At 30.8% G+C, this 20,768-nt stretch overlaps 3 protein-coding genes across 12 annotated transcripts in view; 2 read left to right on the top strand and 1 right to left on the bottom strand.

The window, feature by feature from the left end:
• The window catches only part of LOC106685962 (EF-hand domain-containing family member C2), a 27,694-nt gene extending 17,592 nt beyond the window's left edge, over positions 1-10,102 (top strand). The window contains exons 9-14 of the mRNA XM_014428998.3: positions 1,689-1,885; positions 2,647-2,774; positions 2,948-3,061; positions 3,133-3,312; positions 6,625-6,736; positions 9,939-10,102. Of these exons, the coding sequence (XP_014284484.1) occupies positions 1,689-1,885; positions 2,647-2,774; positions 2,948-3,061; positions 3,133-3,312; positions 6,625-6,736; positions 9,939-10,061 (854 nt within the window). The 3' untranslated portion in view covers positions 10,062-10,102. The remainder of the gene's footprint in view (positions 1-1,688; positions 1,886-2,646; positions 2,775-2,947; positions 3,062-3,132; positions 3,313-6,624; positions 6,737-9,938) is intronic.
• Positions 10,103-11,360: 1,258 nt separating this feature from the next.
• Positions 11,361-20,755, top strand: LOC106685967 (uncharacterized). 7 transcript variants are annotated; one of them, XM_014429005.3, is made up of 7 exons: positions 11,361-11,477; positions 15,051-15,200; positions 15,486-15,533; positions 16,940-17,020; positions 19,332-19,436; positions 19,569-19,632; positions 20,581-20,755. In XM_014429005.3, the coding sequence occupies exons 2-7, from the start codon at positions 15,159-15,161 to the stop codon at positions 20,670-20,672; spliced, it is 432 nt and encodes a 143-aa protein (XP_014284491.1). In that variant the 5' UTR covers positions 11,361-11,477; positions 15,051-15,158; the 3' UTR covers positions 20,673-20,755. The 7 variants fall into 7 exon arrangements, with proteins under 7 accessions (XP_014284491.1, XP_066901344.1, XP_014284490.1 ...); XM_067045243.1 differs by lacking the exon at positions 16,940-17,020; XM_014429004.2 differs by lacking the exon at positions 15,051-15,200 and having other exon boundaries at positions 11,363-11,477.
• Orc5 (origin recognition complex subunit 5) overlaps positions 16,993-20,768 on the bottom strand; it is a 14,917-nt gene continuing 11,141 nt past the window's right edge. The window contains exons 9-10 of one of the 4 annotated variants that reach the window (XR_010842843.1): positions 18,184-18,331; positions 16,993-17,247 (exon numbers count right to left, since the gene is read on the bottom strand). The gene's annotated coding sequence lies outside the window, so the exon portion shown is untranslated. Of the gene's footprint in view, positions 17,248-18,161; positions 18,332-20,768 lie in introns of all 4 variants that reach the window. The other 3 variants (XR_010842845.1, XR_010842844.1, XM_014429001.2) reach the window with 3 other exon arrangements.

The following is a 20,768-nucleotide window of genomic DNA, read 5'->3' on the forward strand; positions in this document are numbered from 1 at the left end:
ATACAATAGGAAAAGGTAGTATATGGAGAAAGGAAAAGAATAATGTAACAAATATGAGAACGAGAAGGGAGACTTACGTTGTGCGTAGAAGGTAGGCTTGTAACTGATTGATGTAAGAGTTTATTTGAAACTTCCACTAGAGTGAGCTACTAGACTAAGGTTAGAAACGTAACTGTCAAGAAAGACCGTTATTACACAACAGTTGATATGAAATACCAATGATAAAAAGGTCAAGTTATAGATTAAAAGAAAAACATAACACCAGTGATATGTAAAAATACGGAGCCCAAAGGTCAAAAAATTATTAATACAAATTAATAAGAATAAAACATATTTTTATATAAACAATAAAATTGAAAATAGATAATGATTGATAAAAGAAAATGGATTATGGGTGCTTTAATAAGTTAACTATTTGGGAATAGGCTAGGGATAAGTTTTGTTTATCTGTTTTGTGATTGACTGGGGAAGCTTCTAATTGTATAAAAATACTTTCGGATATTAATCGTTTGTCGTGGTTAGGGACAGAAGCTAGTATGGTGGTATTGTCAAAATCAAAAGTGTCTTTCATTATTAAGCTATGTTCAGATAATTTAGAAGCCATGAAATTACGGGAGGAGATGGAATATTTATGCTGGGTTATGGGGTCTTTAAGTAAATTTTTTGTTTCGCCAATGTAGGATGCATTGCAATTAGAAGTGGAACAAGCAATACGGTACACAACCTGGGAATGGTATTGAGGAGGAATTGGATCTTTAAGATTGGTGTAAATAAAAGATAGTTTGTTATGGGCTTTGAGGGCTAGACGGAGGTTTGGGATGGAGGAACGTAATTGTTTTTGAATGTTGTCTGTAAGAAAAGGAATGTAAGGTAATGATCTGTATAGGGGGATGGAAAAAGATTGCAGTGAATTTTGTGTAGATTGGGTACGGTTTTTATAATTGTAAAAGAGTTTGTCGATGATTTTTGGAGGGAAGTTGTTGTTTAAGAGAATTTGTTTAATGCGGAGATAGTTATTGTCATGAAATTGGGAATCTGAGAGAGAAAAACCACGATGAATAAGATTTTTGGCTGTATTTAGTTCTAATTCAATATTTTGTATAATTCTAACTTTGTTTGTATACTATTCCTTTTCAATTGTATGTTACTCTAAATGTTGTTGTTATCTCTTTTGTTCTATAGCCCTGATGAAGACCCGAAACTCAGGTCGAAACGTCGGCATAAAATAAATAAATATGGTTTTGTTTATTTATGTTGTTCTTTGCTGACCGCACCCCCCGACAAACTTCTCCAATCATTAATCTATGGTCAACTATCTACACCTCTTTATTTTTTGTATATTGTTAGTGTTTTTATTTAGTTTGTGTTAATGAGTTTATCAACATTTTCAATAGATTCATATTATCTAGGAATACCTTAAAACTGGTTTCATAATCTGGAATATTTATCCAACAAATTATAATATTTTTAAACTAAATTGTAAGCGAGGCTATAAACCATGCTGTATTCACAATCGAGGACAATGTTAAAGTTAAAACTGTAAAACATATTAATTATTTTCAAAATAACTATACCATTAAATTGTTTCAATAAATCAATTGGTACCCATATTTAAACAGTAAATACCAGTCTCAAGAAATTCAAAAATTATACCATTTAAATTAAACATGTACCTTTTTTTTCCAAAGGGATAACTGGTGGTTACATTATCAAGAAAAGAAAAATATATAAACCAGGATATTCAAAGTTTTCTAGCAAACCTCCTGAAGAAATGGGTTTAGAAGACCTATTCCTAGGAAATACAATAAATCTTGATAACATGATTTTTTTTTTGCATGATATTGATGAATATTCAATGAAGTATATGGAACTTCATCCAAATGAGGTAATATTAATGGTTATTAGAAATTGATTTCCTCATGAACCATATTACTAGATCATATACCATAATATGAAGCATTTACTAACAGTAAGTAGTATTGATTAGATAAATATCTAAACTTATAATTTACACTGGTAAATTATATAAATGCACTGTCATTACTTTTATATTTAGTAATACCATACAGACTGAGAATCTAAGTAAAAAAACAGCTGCACTGAATGTTCCCTATAATAAGCTTAATAGAGAGACTTTTTCATCGTTATCAAAGCCATTGGTCAATATTATTTTAAGTTAGAACAATTGTCTCTTATGTTTCTTATTTATTTTTTGTTAAATTGAATTCGACTTTTCACATGTTAATTAACACATTGTTTAAGCTCAATTTTTAACTATAAACTAAATTAGGTAAGAATTATCAAATAACGGCATAAATAGATCTATAATATGAGTAATTTAGTTCAAGCATTAAATTTTATGCAACAAAATTAAAAAATTTAGCTCAAAAACTGAAAAACGAGCAATTTCATGAAGCAAAATTAAAAATGTACAAAATTGTGGGAAAAACCCAAAAACATGCAATATAAACTTTTTTTATTTTAATGCCTTTTCCATGATTCAAATTTCTGTTGAGTTTTGGCAGAATTTGAAGTAAGGGAACAAAATACACAATTCCGCAAAAATTGGATCTCTAATTATAAGTATACAAACAATATAAAATCAACTTTGCTTTTAAGATAGAAATTATTTTTTATTCTTTACAGTTTCCTAAGAATAATTTAAGGCTAATAATTGATAAATTGAGAGAAGGCGTCAAAGAAAATTACAAACAGTGGGCTGCACAATTTTTTGAACAGTCAGAATTAAAACCACTACCTTATTATCAATTCAGGTATTCATATGTTTTAATCTGCTACTTCTAATTTCTATATTTCATATGTAAAACTATAATGAACATTTTAATTTTTATACCTCTTGTTTCTTGTAACTATATAACTTTAAATGAATTTCACAATAATCTACCTTTGAGATTTGAGAAGACATAAGATTATATGAATTTTCAAGGAATTATTTATTACGAGAACTAGGAAACAAAATTACAGAACATGAAGTACTCGCACTGGGGAGATATTTCAAGATCCCGTTATCGCAGAAGAAAGAGTCATTAGAAAACATAAGGTAATTTCAAATAACAAAACCAAAAATTGAAATCATATTCTGATTTTACTTACATTGAAGATTTTTGATAGATGTCTGGTGCATGATGAATTGAAGAGATTTCTTTATGATGATTTTATAAGATTAGAAGAGAATTTTCGACATTTTGATAAAGAAAAAAGTGGTCTGGTTTCTTTGAGGGATGCATATATTACTTTGAGAGGAGCAAAACTACCACTCACCCCAGACTTTCTAGATCTTTTAATTGAGATGTGAGTATATAATTTACATTATATTATTTTATTTTTATATTAACATAAAATAAAAGTATTATGCGAATTACATATTATATATTTTAATAATACAAAAATTATTCTCATTTATTCTATTTCTGTAAGGGTGGGCTCACTTTGTCTACTTTTTTTTATTCTGTCCAGTCCAGTGGACAAAATAGATTACATGAACTACATTATTAGTGTAGAATACTTCTGTAAACAGTGAGCAAGCACAAGGGCTGTCAGTGAAATACTGCACTAAGGTGAGAAATCATCAAGTGGCTAAAGGATACTTATATTCAATGTACAGTTCTCTTATACCTTAAATTCTGTTGGAGAAGTCAGTTAGTTAGTGTGGAAATGTTCATATAAATAAAGAATTAATATATAATCTTAGAACTTTTTCGAGAATGGTTTTATTATTTAATTAAAATAAATTATATTCAATTAAGTCTCAACAATCTTTATTGATCATTTCAAATGTTCAATGTTTTAACTTAACTATAAATTCACTGCCTCACATCCAACAATTAAAAGTATTTACAGGCTGTTCCGCCCAGCTCTGGTATCATCAATCAGATTAACCTATTTATGTCACTACTTCATTTAAATATAAATACTTTTAATTGGAAGTTATCTTAAAACTGATATTATCTACTCATCAAAAATATTAAGAAAGTTAAATCGAGCAATACTTTAAACAGCTCCTGAAATTGAAAAACAGTGTGAAACCCGCCACTCCCAACCTCCATGGTATCCTTACTTATCTGATTTTTCAGACAATTATAGCGAGTAGGTTGGTTGATGTACAACATGTCACAATCTCACAAGAGGAGATCATAACACAAAAAAAACAATCCTTCCCTACCTGTCCCGCCCCAACTAAGACCCCAGGGTAATGAAGGCCAGGTTCGCCAAAATGCTGGATATACTTTAATAAAGAGAGTTAGGACTTTATTGGATATAATTTATTTTAATTGAATAAATAATTAATTTCATAGTAAAATAGCTGAGGACCATGAAGAAGAGATTGATACGAACATACATAGAATAATTCAAACAGATTCAATAAAGAAGAAAAAACGACTTAAAACAATAGATATATCTCTTGATATATCTACAGAGTGATTGGTATAAAACCGCTAACTTTTTCATGAATTTATTGCAAAAAAAAAAAAAAGATGTGCCATAGAAGTAATATTCTGGAGACACATGTATGAAAAACATGTAGAAAAGAGATTTATAGACTGCATAACCCCATTTCATACTTATTATATCCAAAATATATGGATATAGATTTTTGTCCTGAATATGAAGAAATTTGTTTTTCCAATCATAGTTTTTTTTTATATTACCTTTAAAAACTTGAACTGTGTTCTTCACATATTATTTTTTTTTCACCTTCTTTTAACACTTCTCCTTTCTTCCTTACCCACATTATTAAGGTTTTTCACCAAATCTTATATTGCTGTATTTACTTAATTACTCCTTTTGGTTTATATATATAATTTCATATTTTATTTTTCATCCCAGTATTTTACTTACATATTTCACTAATTAAATATATTTTCGCAACTTTAATTTTGATTTTCTTTTTCTTATATATAATACTAACTATATTTTCTCATTCATATTCACATTTCTTGACTCCTTTTGGCTCATCTAACTTTATATTTTGTTTCCTTAATCCTGTTACTTTACTTATATATTTAATTAATTACATATGTTTTCTTTTTCACTTTTTTCATAAATTTAATTTTAAATAATTTTCATTTTGTTCATAATATATTTACATAATAGATTTTCATACGTATATTATTTTTTTGTTCTTTCCTCTTTGTTAACTTTAATATTATTTATTCTCATATAGTCTTTATCTTCTTATAATACTTGGACTGTTTTCTTTCAACACTATGTATCTATATTGTTGCTTATTTTCTAATCATTCTGTAATTCCTTCTATTCATTATAGGTGTTTTATTGTTAGTAGCCCTGATGAAGGCCTGAAATTCTGGCTGAAACTTTGGCACTAATACATAAGTTCCCTCAACTTATTTGTGTTCTTCACTGACTATAACCCCCCCCCTTCCCCAACCATCTTCTCTTCATTTATATAATAGTTATCTGTTGTTTGAGATTCACAACCATTTTATGTACTTTTGTTTTTTTAATTGTAAATTATATTTTATATATGCTGAGGATATTTATTTTATAAAATATATTTATTTTAAACATAAAATCCATCTTCAATTTTCCCTATCCTTCAGCTGCTAAAGCCTTCTATATTCTATGTTAGTAAATATTTGATTAATATTATACAAACTATAAAATTTTACTATCAATGCTATTGTTTATTGATTTAATTATTGTTTAAAAAAATCCACACATATCCCAGTAGGTTATTAACAGCAGCCCTACACTCCTTTTATGTTGATTCTTATCGTTAAAGCCACAAAATTTGACTATGTCTTTTTGTTCGAAAGCTTTAAAAGAAGAAGAAAAACAAGTTGGCTCAGAATATAAACATTTATTTGGCTAAGCTAACAATTGAAAATAAAAACAAGAGTTAAAATAAAACAATGAATTTAAGTAAAACTAAAAGGCCTTTTAAACAAAAATAAAATTAGCAAATAAATTATGAATTGAAAGAGACAAATTCACAAAATTAATAAATACTACTGAACGACTCCGATGGGTCAGAGATGAAATAGGTCCTGAAGAGAATATTATCCACTCCGAAAGATTAGAGATGATGTTTTCAAGTCCAATTCTTCGTTGGTGAGCCCATGTTTATACTAGCTCATCAAGATTCGAAAAGTGCAAATGCCAAGATGGCCACACTGGCAATTATTGAGGGCAGTCAGGGTCTGGTTGTTGTAATGAATTATGCGAGCCAACTAATTAGCAATAGCTCATATATCAGTCAAGAAATGCAGAAAAGGTTTGGTTCTGAACTATAATGTTGACTAAAACACTTGAAATGTCCAAAAATAACAACAACTGAATGCAGACAGGGCTGGTTAGGAAGTTTAATGGCCTTTAATTAGCAGGAACTGATTTAAAAATGAAGATGGTCACCCCAGTTGCTAGGCGACGCATTAGCGACGGTTTAACAACCCTTAGCAACTGTTTCTTTTACACTTAAGTATAATACAAAATATAAATACTTCTTTTTTTCTAAAATAAAATAAACTTCTTAAGGAAATGATACAAATAAAGAAATGTAATTAAATTAACTACTGATACAAAATAAATACTATTCACAAATAAACTATAAAATATAGGATTAACACTTATTGTTTTAATTAGGTTAGCTAAAGCTCAGGGCAGAGATGATTGCACGATAGTATACTGTCAACTGATTGACTTCTTAAATTACAAGAAAAATCCTATACCTTCAGTCCAGAGAGTTGGATTTTCTGTAAGTGTCAGAAGATATTTATTTTTTCTATTAATAAAAAAAAAAAATAAGAAGAAGAAGAGCAGTTAGGTGTTCCATCTATTAAATAACTTTATTGAATAAATAGAAATTCAATACTAGTTAATTGAATTTACTGTATAAACTGAATGTACTCATAAATATATTGCATACAAACATTTGTATGTAACTTTAATAGAAGACTAAAGAATAAAAAAAAAAAAAAAACTAGGGAAAAGCAGGTAGAAAATATATTGAAGTGTTATTTTTATTTTATATTATTTTTCTGTATGTATTAACTTAATCATTAGTAGGTTATTCTTTAAATAAAATAAAAGCATATGACTACAAATCCTTTTTCCTATGTAGAAAAATAGTACAACAAAATTTATTTCATTATATCACTCTAATATTTCAAAATCAATGAAATAAATAAATATTCCAAGAATCTTAATAAACTTAAGGGATTGATCAGCTCACACTGCTTGGGATTCACCACGCGATCTGCCCCAAGCAGTGCGAACCTCAGCCCTACAAAACGGTCACACCAGCATATAATGTGGCATGCCGTCTCATCCTCAGCACTGCAAATCCGTGTAGCAATGAATGCAATTGTTCCGTTTATGTATTACTTTATTATATTATATTATTTTATTATTTATGTATTATTTATTAGTTTATGTATTTTGACGCTTAGTTTAGTGCCTTTATATTTGCAGATTTGTAAGTCTGAGTGCAAGGAGAGCATCCTATCCTCATCTATCCGTTGAATCATCTTCCCATGTCCTGCCAGAGTCAGGCCATTGGAGTCTAGCATCTTGTTTAACAAGCCTATACACAGTGTACTGAGCTTAAGCTTCAATTTCCAAGTGCAGTAGAGTCAGGCTAGGTATACCTTCCATTGCCCATGAAGGAGAGGTACTCATAGTTCCAGTGATCATAAGGCACACGAGCCTCTGTAGTCTGTTGAGTGTATTCCTATACATCCCTACATTGGATCTGTGCCACCACACCAAGGCTGCATATGAGACCATTGGTTTTACAGCTGTAATGTACAGCCAGTAAACCATTCTTGGTTTGAGCCTCCATTTCTTGCCTATTGCGCACCTACAAGCCTATAGGCATTTGAGGGCTTTACTAGTTTTCTCTAGCACATGCTTGTGCCATCGTAGCTTGTGATTCAGAATAAGCCCCAGGTGTTTCACATCTTTAGCTAGGTTTATCTGGATGCCATTCAATATAGGTGATATTATTGCCACTTTTCTCTTTTTAGTAAAGACGCAGACACCAGCCTTGAGTGGGCTGATGCTCAGACCATTGTTCTTACACCAGCCCACCAGAATGTTTGCTCCAGTCTGCGCTGTCTGAAAGTACCTAAGGATACTTTCCTTCAATCAGGATTGCAATGTCATCTGCATAACCCTGTGTATAGTAGCCTACTGTTTAGAGTTGCTAGCAAAGAATCAACCACCAAGCACCACCGTAAAGGAGAGACCACACCACCCTGCTGGCAGCCCCCTTTGGGCCTAATCCACAGTTCAGAGTGCCCTAGCTCTGATTTGAGGATCCTTTGTTCCAGCATTGAGGTTATCCAACCCGATACAATGGAATCTATAGCACATGATTAATGATGCTGTAGATTCTAGAGTCTTGTCAAATGCACCTTCAATGTCTGGGATCTATGCCAACTGTGATGTTCAAGTGATCTTTCGATCCATTTGCTGATAATTCCTGTTCTCTTATATGTCTATCCACAATTTTCCCAATGTCTTCATTAGGAAGGATATGAGACATATTGATCAAAATTCTTTAGGATCTTCATAAGATCCCTTCCCCAGTTTGGGTAAAAAGCATATCCTTGATGTACTCCATCTAGGTGGGGTGTATCTAAGTGCTAAGGTACCTCTGAGGAGTTTAAGAATATGCGCTCTGATCACTTACAAGGCAGGAAAGATTCTATCAGTGCCAGATGATTTGAATGGTGACAAAGAATTAAGCGCCTATTCAATTTTATCAATAGTAATAATACTATTAGATTTCTCCCACTTATCTCTGCTAGCACTGTAATTATTAATAGTGGGAGAAGTGTAATCTTTCTCCAGTAACTCACAATTAGGAAAGTGGAATTTCGCTAAGACATAAAAAGTTTCTCGTTCAGTGGAGGTTGCTTTATCACCCTTCTTTAGCGTACCCAGCAGTTCAGTATTGGATTGCTTGGAGAGAATTTTATTTATGCAGCATGTAGACAGATTATTATCAACCTCAAGACAAAACTTCCTCTAGGATTGTCTTTTGGCTTTGCGAACCAGTTTGTGGTAATCTGTTAGAGCCCTCCTGAAGGTATCCCAACTCCCAGATCTTTTGGCAACATTGAATAACCTAGTGAGGGTTAAAGAACCCTAATATACCCCTAACAAGCAAAGGCTTATTAAGTTCATTATTCCACCAGGAGTTGAATTTTTCGGACGTTCCTGTTGGATGTTTGTTTACGGACAGGAATGCTGCGGTGGTATGAGTTCACAATAGCATCCATCAGTGAGTCATCAAGACACTCCAGGTTCCAAATATTATTTATTACTTTTGGACAAGATCTGGTAAAATCAGTAAGATGTGCGTAGTAGGACTCCCAGTCCGTGCCTCTGGGATTTCTATATATCGCATCGCATCTCTGTATTTCTGTGCCTGCCCTCGAGGTGCAGCAGGTCTGACTGCTGGCTCCTTTGGGAACCTTGCAGCCCTCACCACTATACCCTGGGGCTGTCCCGTCACACTTTAGTGAAGTGTATGTGTTGGAGCTTTTCCAACGTGAGCCGCACGCCCAACTGCTCTGAGGGGAGCCTTGCAGCTAAGGCAGCTGACCCACTGGGCTAAAAAGTTTTAACTTCTAATTTAGCTCATTTAAGATAAAAATAAATAAACTATTTTTATATTTAATTAATTTGACTTAACAATTATTGATATTAGGTTTTCAGATGAAATTACATTCCTTAATTTATTAAAGCTAGTTATTTTAACATGTGCAGGAAAATTAATTTGATTATGTATCCATTCAATAAATTCTTTTTAAACTATACATAAAATTAGAAATAAACTTAATTTCTTGTTAATTATAATTGAATATACTTATTTAAATAGTGTATTAGGTGATATTTTGTACTATATTTCTTATAACAAATAATTTTTAACATTTGGTGTATTTTTACAGCAAATATATGAATATGAACAACTTTCTTCTACAACTGTGGACACAAGAGGAAGCCTCATTGATATAAAAAAATTGCTGGATCTTCTAAAGTTAGAAGATGATCTGAAGAACAAAGGACAATAACTTTATTAGTTTATTAAAATAAACACATTTTTTCATTTCAATGCGTAGAATCTATAATTATTTATAACTAAAGTAATATAAAAATAATAAATTGAGTTTTGTGGTAATTTGGTTCATTGGATAAGACTAGTAAATTTGTATATGTAATGGTTATCATTATACTAAAAGATTTATTGGTTTCAACTGTACCGATTGGAGAATTGTGACATTATATCATAACAATCTCATTATGATATATATTTATTAAATAATAATAATAAATAAATAAGTAATTAAAAAAACAACAAACAATTTGTTGGTTATCAATACATTTTGATTTTCAGGATACATGCAATTTAATGACTTCTGGTTTCTCCTAACTTATAATCATTGGTAATTAAATAGGATGAAATAGTGATACAGGACAATTCTAAAATTAAATTGTCATTAATCATGTTTTTATATGTTAACAACTGCACCCTGTATTATATTAATGCTTTACTATAACTAAACGACTTAGTCAATTCTATTATTTTCTAGTTATTCAGTTTTGCTTCAAGTGTTAGTAGCATTAAACAAAACAATACAAGATGAAATTAATGTGGCTTTTCAACACTTTTTGAAATAGCCAATGCTGAGTAAAAAGTCAATTTAATGTTGGTTTCCACAATTCAAAATCAGAGAAACCAGCACATGAAGAAAGTCCTTCATGGGATTAGAAAACTCATATATCTCATATATAAAGGATGGCCTTTCAAGAAAGAAATATTTCCTCCCCAAATAAAACATAGGTTAAGAAGGATTGTTTTAAGTTGAACAATGCTGAAAATATATACTTTTACTGTGGACCCACAGTGTGCCCAACTGCGAATTCAGCAATAAACAATTTAACTTTCAAATATTTATATTAAATTTTTTTATATATATCTTTATTGCCAAATTGGCCCTTGTTGGCCTCACATGGTTATTATAACAGTTTGTAAGTTATTTCATAACAGTTGATAGTGGGGGGGGGGGGGGGTAGAGTCTCCTGCAAGAGAGGCATTCCTCATTTGCAATGCTGTAACCATGAACTATTATAACTAAAAATAGTCAAGAAAAATTAAAAAAAAAATATATGCATAAAATAATAATCACAATGAAAAAACAGAACTTTTAGTTTCCATGATAAATGCATTGATTGTTCATGAAGCACGATATCTTACCAGACGACATTGTCCGAGGGTATATCTAGAGAGTATAAACATACATATACCAAATCATAAATAATTAAATTTTCTCGATTCTCGGATATTTCGTGACAAAGTAAATAAAACATATGTTCAATGACTAGATAATTGATTGGAGTAGTTAATCAATCAGAGTTATTTATAAATAATACATTAAAAGAAAATGCATCCATCAAGAAAAGGGACCCAAAGGAAACGTAGCAGAAAGGTTAATTGTATTAGATACCAAAATATTTAAACAATTCCATTAACATAATCTTAGAATAAAATTGAATAAATTGTTTACCTGGACTCCTTGGTAAGTATTATGTGTATAAAACTGGGTCTCACCAAGTGCGATGTTGCATGCCCTCCTCCTAAGACATTTGATTGCCCACATCACTTTCACCGTTAAAAAATGAGCTAAATATCGCTGCTTTACGCGAGTTTCTTTTTTATTCTGTATTTGACATATTCCATAGATTGTACCGTTGACTTGAGTCACCGGTGAAAACCCTACTGCCTTCAGTAGAGTCTGAAGGGGAACCCTAGGAGAGAAAGTAACCAGTGTCTACGGCACTATCTTTAGAATACGTTCAATTCAAAATAAAACCAAAACTTTTTGTCAGAAGTACAACTATCAAAGCAAAGCAGCGATATTTTGTTCTTTCTTTTTATTTTGTTCTACCACAGTAGAACAGTGGTAATACGTCAGTATTTTTTCCTTCTCGGTTTGAAAGACATAATAATGTGTACCCTTCACAAAACTTCTAACATACCCTTCATCTTCTAATACACCCCAGCATGGAGACAGCTCTGACAATTTTGTAGGGACAAGTGATGGTGCTTTCAAACAAAAGAAAAGGTTAGATCTGGCAAACCACATCCAGTGTTCTGATCCCTGTAAACCATAATTAAGTTCGGAACATTTTTCTGAAAATTATTATATTATAGAGGACCATCCTTGTTAGTATCCATGAGACATAGAAACATCTGAAGAATCTGTTTAGAGAAATAGGATGAATTGGTTTACTAATGAACGTAGATAAAATCAATACTTGATAGTCAGCAGAAAAAAAAGGACCAATTGTTTAGAATGATTAGATTGTAAACTTCCCTAATACTAGACAAATTAACCAAATCAAATAAATTATCGAAAAAAAAACACTGAGTACAAACATCCCAGAAGTGTTGTGATTATTGCGTCTTCCTATACCACGCGTCAACCCTAAGAGGTAGTTTATTAGCTTTGTATTTTCTGAATGACTTTTGAATACGTCCTAATATCAAAAACAATTCTATTGTAATAAAATATTTAGCTAACATAATCCCCTTCTATTCACCACATGGATAAAGAGCAGTGGGGTATTATTAGAGGTTAATGTAAGGCTTAAATGTCTACTTGAGGGGTGGACTAACCACTAGACCCACTAAGACACGGCTAGTGGCACAGGCAAAAAAAGTACTTATGATGAGTTAGAAAACTTTCAACGATATTTAGATATATTACATTAATTAAGTTCGACACTCTTCAATATAATCATCGATGGTGTAATCTCTCCAGTGACTTTGGTCCTAAGAGTCGGTGAGCTGCTCCACACTGATTACTGGTCACCTGGGTATTTTAAAGGTTAATATTCCTACGATTGAATAGGTTTTGTATGTTGAACTGTGGCATATTTTATGCTGGATCTACACGTTTGCCACTTGCCGCAAATCCAAGACTTGTACAAATACTTAGTAAACGAAGGAAGCAACAAACGTCAGTATCCTCACGCTTGTGTGTTCTCGTGACTTGTCGGCTTTAGAGATAGACGAAATGAAAGGCAACGTTTATATCAGCAAAGTAAGTAGTAGATGATAGAGATGGTACGACATAACCTATACATTCAACCTTTATTCTTGATTTTTTATCAGATACTTGTTAATTTAATAACCGTGACATATAACGCCTTTAAAAATGTATATTAGTGCTTTATTACATCAAAAATTCACCGTTCAAGTTAATTGATACAATTTGAAAATATACATTCTTAAACTAAAGTTAATTATTAAATTCGAAGATTGCTTAAAATTCTCAAATAATTATAACACGAAGACACAAATATTCATCTGTTGGCAGTTTTAAAAAAAATGTTAACTGAAGGTGTAGATACAGCACAAGTAACTTTTGATTTGTGACTCACAGGTCACCCAAAAATTCAGACCAGCTTGTCCCATTCAAGCCAAATAACCTATCACACGCTTGCACATTCGCAATTGTTTGGCAAACGTGTAGGGGCACCTTTAGACTGGACAAAAGAAAGTGAGATGGAGATGAACTCCCAAAAAACGAAGTTCTACGTTTTTACTTTCTTAACTAAGAGATACTGTCTCACTATCACATGAAGGTGATCTGTTAAAGTATACAAGCTGTTTCATTACTTTGATATCAGGCTGGACCTGCTGCAAAGACTGACGGTAGGAATATAGGGAGCCTTTCAGGACGTGCTGACACTAACCAGTAATACCTATGGGAATCCTGCAGGGTAGGTTAGGCACATAATATTTCTGATTATTGAAGATAAGATGCAGATGCTGATTTTTTTCGAACAGATCATCATACTGTGGGAACATGTTATGAAACTTGCACACGCCATGGCTACATAAACATCCTAGAATATAATCTTTTAAATTTATTTTAAGTCTTTCGGATATTGGATAATTTTTTTAACTCATTAGTAATATTTCTATGCGAAACCAATCAAATAACAAGCACTACGTAAGTATTTCTAATTACGGTACTAGTGAGTATTTAGCACACACAATTGCAATTTTGAAAGAGTTGTTTGTTATTTACGTCGTAACATCTACGATTTAGTAAGAATATCTATCTAACCGTTCCAATGAGAGCCTGGATACTGTTAGTTCCAAAAGGACGGTGCGAGATGAAGGAGGAAGATTATACGTTTTGTGAGGTACTTGAAAATGCTGATGACTTCTCATTTATGAGAACAATCAGTAGCAACACCAACAGAATTCAAAAAGCTGACAAAATATACAATTGGGTGTGAAATCATCGCATGCATCATGCAGGAGAACCCAGATCCAACTAAAGTGGTGAAAGCTCGTCCAATAACGAAAAGACTCAGAATATTATATGATGAGTACATCACCAGATATGTAACCAAAAAAGGAAAAAATCTTAATTGAAGTGGTTGGCATAAAAGGGAAGGTTTTGTGCCAATGGATAGATATAAATTCCTATACCCCGAGAGGCAGAAAGAAGAAATCTTGTACAATAACAATTAGGAGCAGTATTTGCTTCTTTTACAATAATAACACCTGTTGGGCCAGAGAGTAATCCAAATATCTCCTAAGTGCTTTAGTAGGCAGTACATGCTAAATAAAATGATTCTTTTGAGGTAGTGGGTAGTTGAATATATTAAATATTGGATATGCATTTCTCTCTACACATTTGTTCAATATTTATTAATCATGAATAAATTCATTGAATACTATGGCTCTTATTAACACAATCTACCACATAGATGTTGATCAGCTGGTGATATTATCTGTAACCTGACTACCATTACTAATCTATTAACAATAAATAAGTATTTATATTTTTAGAATAAAATAATCAGCATGCCCATACACCATAATCCCAATTTTCCCAGGTTCATTTTTTTGGGGTGGTACTCTCTCTTCCCTAACCTAAGCCAGCATCCAAAATTTCTAAAATCTTTTTACTTCTTTATCAACCAATACCAGACTGCCTCACTCCACCTTAAATATACATGAATGATATTTCTCTTAACAGACAAAGAGGTAACTCAAAATCCTGGACTAAGGAAGCCATCCACACCAAATTGCAACATTCTTTTCCCCCACCTAAATTGGCAAGTGTCAGCCTTTTTCTTTCAAACCAATGCCAATTCACAATATGAAGACAGAAATTTATGAATTAATTGTAAGAACAAAAATATTTTATATTAAGAGTACATACCTCATTCACCAGATTCAATATCTGAAGTCCAGTAAATAAATTAAAATCTTGCATCTTAAATACCTCAATTTGTAACATTGATATTATATTTAAGAAGGAAAACTCTGATGCTTATAATATTATATTTCAATTTGTAATATTCAAGATTTATTGAGTAAATTATAGATTAATATCTCTTCATAAGCACAATAATGTCATTATAGTCAAGTACACTTCATGTATTTAATTAACATTGTTTGTTCTTTTCAGGAGAAAGGTGAAATTGGAATAACAAAAAAAACTATACCTGATCATTATGTAAGTTTTCCGAATCTGTAAAATTGAGATTCTTGGTTGTTCCACCCAATATGAGTAGATTCGTTATTAAAAATTAGCCTATCACTATACTGGCAACTCTTTTATCACTGAAAGAGTTCGCCCAACTTTATTTGTCGCCATTGATTGAAAAAAGTTCAAAAACGTTTTGGTTCTGTAATCAATGATATAAATAAAAGAGGAAGTGATGAGATGGAGAATCACTACAAGGAATGAGCCTATTTCTCAATCTTAAAATTATTCAAAAGTAAAAAATAAGTCTAATTTTCTGTTTCTGTTGTAGTTTTATTATGAATAAAACACCAGTGCTGATGGCAATACTGCTTCAGATCTTGAAACAACTGAGTTTCCTTTGCCTGAGGCCTCCATGGGTGCAACACATACTCTTTGTCTTTTTTTATATTACCCTACCTGATACACAACAGTTTTGACACCTTAATTAGATATATTAGTGTTTTAATTTTCATAACAATATTTTCTTAGATCATCATTCTCCAATTTTAATTCATATCATAAAATTAAAACAGAACTTTAAAGAATAAATCAATGGCTTGATGACACATGCGTGCTCGCAGTTAATAATATTGATTGCACCCTTTGATTGCATCTTAAACTCTCCAATCGCATATCACAACCCTCGAAGAATGGTGCCAAAATTGGAGGATAAAAATCACCTTTACTCTTTGTTGTAAACCTGCTGACTGCCCAACAGTATACTTTAATAATGTTGCTCTTACCCCTGTAGAACAGATCCGCTACCTTGGACTACAGCTGGACAAATGACTAACCTGGAATCCTCACACAAGACTGAAAAGACAGTAAACTGTACGTCAATTTCGACTACATAAGCACTTATTAGACAAACGGTCTAAACTTCCAATTCATTACAAAAGACAATAATAAGACCTATCTGGAAATATGGAATTGACCTTTGGGCTCCACTAAACCTTCGAATTCCTCTTGCATCCATTCCTTACAATCCAAAATCATTCGTAAAGTCCTTAATGCTCCTTACTTTGTCACAAATAAAATATCCATACAGACCTTAAAATATTCCCTATGTAACTGATCTAGCCCGAACCAGATATCAATCCTTCCATTATAAACTCCCTAACCACTCAAACCCATTAGTTTCTAACCTTGCTTTCTCTTTCATTCCTGACAATCCTCCAAGGCGCCTGAAAATAGGGTAGCCTCGAGACCTTATATTGTAAAAATTTAGTTATAGAGTGCTACCAATGGGTAGTTTCTCTACATGCCTGTACCATACCATTATGATCTTACTTCAAATTTACTTGTTGTATTTTACATACAATTGTAAATATTAATAAATAAATATAAAAAAAAATCAATGGCTTAAACAATATATTTTTATTTATTTTTTATAGATATTTTATGGCCTACCAAAAAATGAAAATGCTTGTTACACACGTCACAAGTATATAAAACCCTTGGCACAATACCTCACTGTAAGTAATTGTTTATTGCAATCAGTATAAAATTGACGAGAGAAACATTTCATTACAATTATAATAAGCAGCTTATTTACAATCATCTTAATCATACATGACATTTTTTGTTTGTTAATTTGGTTTAACATCTTTATGAACCACAATTTGGGCAGGAATTAAGGTTGTTCTGCAGGCTGTTTTTAGTGCTACATGAGATTTTTCCATGCTCTTCTTGGAAATGGTTCCTACACACAAAAAAAGTATACTTAAAATTTGAAAAATCATAACTATTGCATAGATGGTGCTTTTATTGGCATGGAACCCGATCAGTGCAATTGTCAAATAACAGATAATTTTCAGGTTTTAACTTAAAAAATGCTAACAATCCTTTCCAAAATTAAAATAAGAAATTCTGAATATTCTTAGGCTAACTAAACTAATAATATTATCAAGCAAAACTTGAATGAAACATATAACCAACAATTTTTAAATAAAAAAATTTGCACCAATTACATTGAGTTGAGATCAGGCCTCAAACACTAAGGCTATTAAGCAGATGGAATTTTAAATTTCTAAAACAATAACTTTGAGAACATGCTAACATACTGAGAATGTGACAACTATTACTTCTTTAATAAATCTATAAATAAAAAAAAAAAAAAAAAAAAAAAGAAAAGACAAATTTTCTAAAACAAATCAGACTTGACAGTATGGTTTCAAAAATGAAAATAGATCACCAGTACAAAACCATTTTTTCCTAAAATACTTCAGTCACCTCTGACACTTACATGATTTATAGTAAATCCAGAGGTACATGAATTAAAAATTTAATAGATTTTAAGATTGTGTACCCAAATTGATTTATTTTGAATTTTTGGATTTCTTTTATGGTACTCAATATGTTTTTAGAAATTGAAAATTCTATTGATTTTGAAATTGCACTATACCTTTTTTTTTAAGCCAAATTCCTTTGATATTGAGATCTATTAATATTTTTTCAAAGGTGACATAATTGAAAACTACTGCCTAGATTAAACTGAAAACTTCTAAGATTTATAGCATTTTTAATAAACAACACTTTGAAAAATTATCAAAGAATCCTAATACTTATATTGATGAGAATTTATTTTATTTCCTTAATTATGTTATTTTTACTTACTTATTCAATTACCTATACATACATTTAATGTTCCACTTCTTTCATCACTTTAATTTTATTAATTTCATTCTGTACAATTATTTGCTTTATGTCATTCTGTTTATATATTTTTTTTTCTTTTTGCATTCATTGGTTGTTAACTGGTTCTTTGTTCTTAGCCCTGATGAAAGCTAGAAATTTGGCACGATTAAATTAATAAGTTTTAATAAATTAATAACGATTAAATTAAAAAAGTTGTTTTGACTTATTTGTGTTAATTTTGACCACACCCCACAACCATCTTCTCCTCATCTAATACTTATATATTTTAAAAGATAAAATAAATCTATATATGATCGCATCATCTGTAAATCAATAGCATTTACATTTTCACTGTCTCTGATAACATAATTAACAACTCTAATAGAGTATATTAGAAATTTGAAAAGTTAAACAAAACGATACGTGAGTGTGGGATTTTACATTTGATAGCATATTCATCTTCAACACCTCTGTAAACATGTAAAGAAAGAAATCCTAAAGTTAGAATTATGAATAATAATGATGAATTGTTTGCGAGCAAGGGATTTTCTAATCAACAGTATTTTCACCTTCAAAAAAATATAAATGGACCATTGTCATCATCATAAATCTGAAGTTGAAATAAATCAATAGAATTCTCATTTTCTACACCTAGGAAAATACATAAATAATTTATAAGAAATCTGAGAAGTTTATTTTTAAACTAAAATTGAAGATACTGGCTGTTAAACAAGACAGTTGTTCTGGTTATGAAGAGGAAGAACAATGTTCCCTCCTTGAGAGTATCTTGCCTGCATTAATCAGCTAGGCCCCCACGAAGTTTATAAATTAAATTTTTAAGCTATAGTTGGAATAATTCTTCAATATTTTGTCAGTTAAGATGAAACAAATATAATTTTTATATAAGTCATCATGGAGACTCTCTCTGTATCTCAGTAATACTAACTGAATAATTTATAAAATTATTCAGAGAGAAGATGGAAGTTTTTAAAGAAGCCAAACACTATTCAATTTATTACAAGAAAAACTAAAATAGAAAGACAAACTACTCTGATATCAGATTAAAAATATTAATCATTACTGCAATAATATTTGTACATATACAGATAAAAATAATTCTGAATAATTTTTTTTTTCCATATTTTACAGATAAAATATGGAGATAACTTTGGCCTGAATGACGCACTAATAAAAATGAGTACTCCAGATCCTGAAAATACATTTGAAAGAGAATTAGAGAAAGCAGTCATCAAGGTAAAAAGCTACCATGTTAATAGTATATGCTAAAAAAAAAAAAGAATTCTTTATAAAACTGACATAACTATAGATAGTAATTTATACTCCTTAATTTTATAATTATATCAGAAAATTTTATTTTTGCTCCAGATAGAAAAAATGTTTGATGAACAAATTCAAGAAGTGGAGAAAGTAATGAATGAAGCAGGCATTGGTATGTTATAATTTCCATGGTAACATGGAAAATGTAAATTTAATTTTTTTTTGTTTTTATATATATTTTTTCATATAATAAAATTATTCAAGAATGTAGGAAAAAAGAAATTATTACTGAAGGAAGAAAACAAAATACATTAAAACAAAATAAGAAAACAGTTAATTCCAACAAGAAAATTTTTAAGGATTGAGTAAAAAACCTGCAATAAACAATAAAAACATAAATACAAATTATAATTAAAAAACAAACTATTGGGGATGAAACAAAAAAAAAAATTTTTTTTATTTAACCTAAAACATCAGTTGAGTTATAAAACTGATGCAGAGTGCAAAAGATGTTCTCTCCAGCAGGCAATTATGCCATATTAGTTTCTAGTAAAGAAATAGAAATAAAATAGTTCTGCCAATTTGGTCTCAAATTAAAAAAAAAAAAGTGGGATTTTTTAATTTTATTAAAAATTAGATTTCATTACAATCTGAGGAAGCCAGGCTTAACTTTGGGTGTACAAATGTGTGAGAAAAAGTGAACTTACTAGTATTGTCTTTACGGAACCATGGTATGTCTACATATGAAATTACTTGTCAGAAATTAATTATCCTATAATAATGAACCAAGCATATGGCAGAGGAGAAAATTAGATTTCTTTTTTTTTAATGTATCGATAAATAAGGAATGAGTTCAACCAGGATGAAACAATTGTGTGAATTTATTACTGTTAAACCAATGATCATAATAATATGTTTCTCTTATTGAGCTATTATAAAATTATATTAGAACTGCTTCAAGATATTCTCATAACTTCATAAGTGTGGTCCTCCAGTGCATTCTGAAGTAAATTTTACTATGTGTTTACTTGTTGAATCCATTTAACTAATATTTAAACATCAGGAAAGGAAAACAATAAAACAGTTCTAACAATAAGTCTTCTCAAAATATGTGTTGCAGAATACTCATCTCACCAACAAGCCTCAACAAGTATATCCTCGCCCGAGTTTTGGGAACGACTATTCTTCTCACGGGTCTCTGTCCAAAGCTAGTACATTGGATTTTTCTGCTGAAGTAATAAAATGTAAAATCCATTGCAATTATTTTCTTTAGTAAATTCATTTTCTAATTTCTATTTCTTTCTTTTT

Source organism: Halyomorpha halys, unplaced genomic scaffold, assembly GCF_000696795.3.
Source record: "Halyomorpha halys isolate HHAL.00 unplaced genomic scaffold, Hhal_1.1 Scaffold760.1, whole genome shotgun sequence".
Lineage (NCBI taxonomy): Eukaryota > Metazoa > Arthropoda > Insecta > Hemiptera > Pentatomidae > Halyomorpha > Halyomorpha halys.

Coding starts and splice junctions, on each gene's coding strand:
- LOC106685967 (XM_014429004.2), top strand. CDS start 11,433: ATGCATCCATCAAGAAAAGGGACCCAAAGGAAACGTAGCAGAAAG. Junction 15,534..16,939: donor AAACTATACCTGATCATTAT/GTAAGTTTTCCG, acceptor TATTTTTTATAG/ATATTTTATGGCCTACCAAA. Junction 19,437..19,568: donor TAGAGAAAGCAGTCATCAAG/GTAAAAAGCTAC, acceptor TTTTTGCTCCAG/ATAGAAAAAATGTTTGATGA.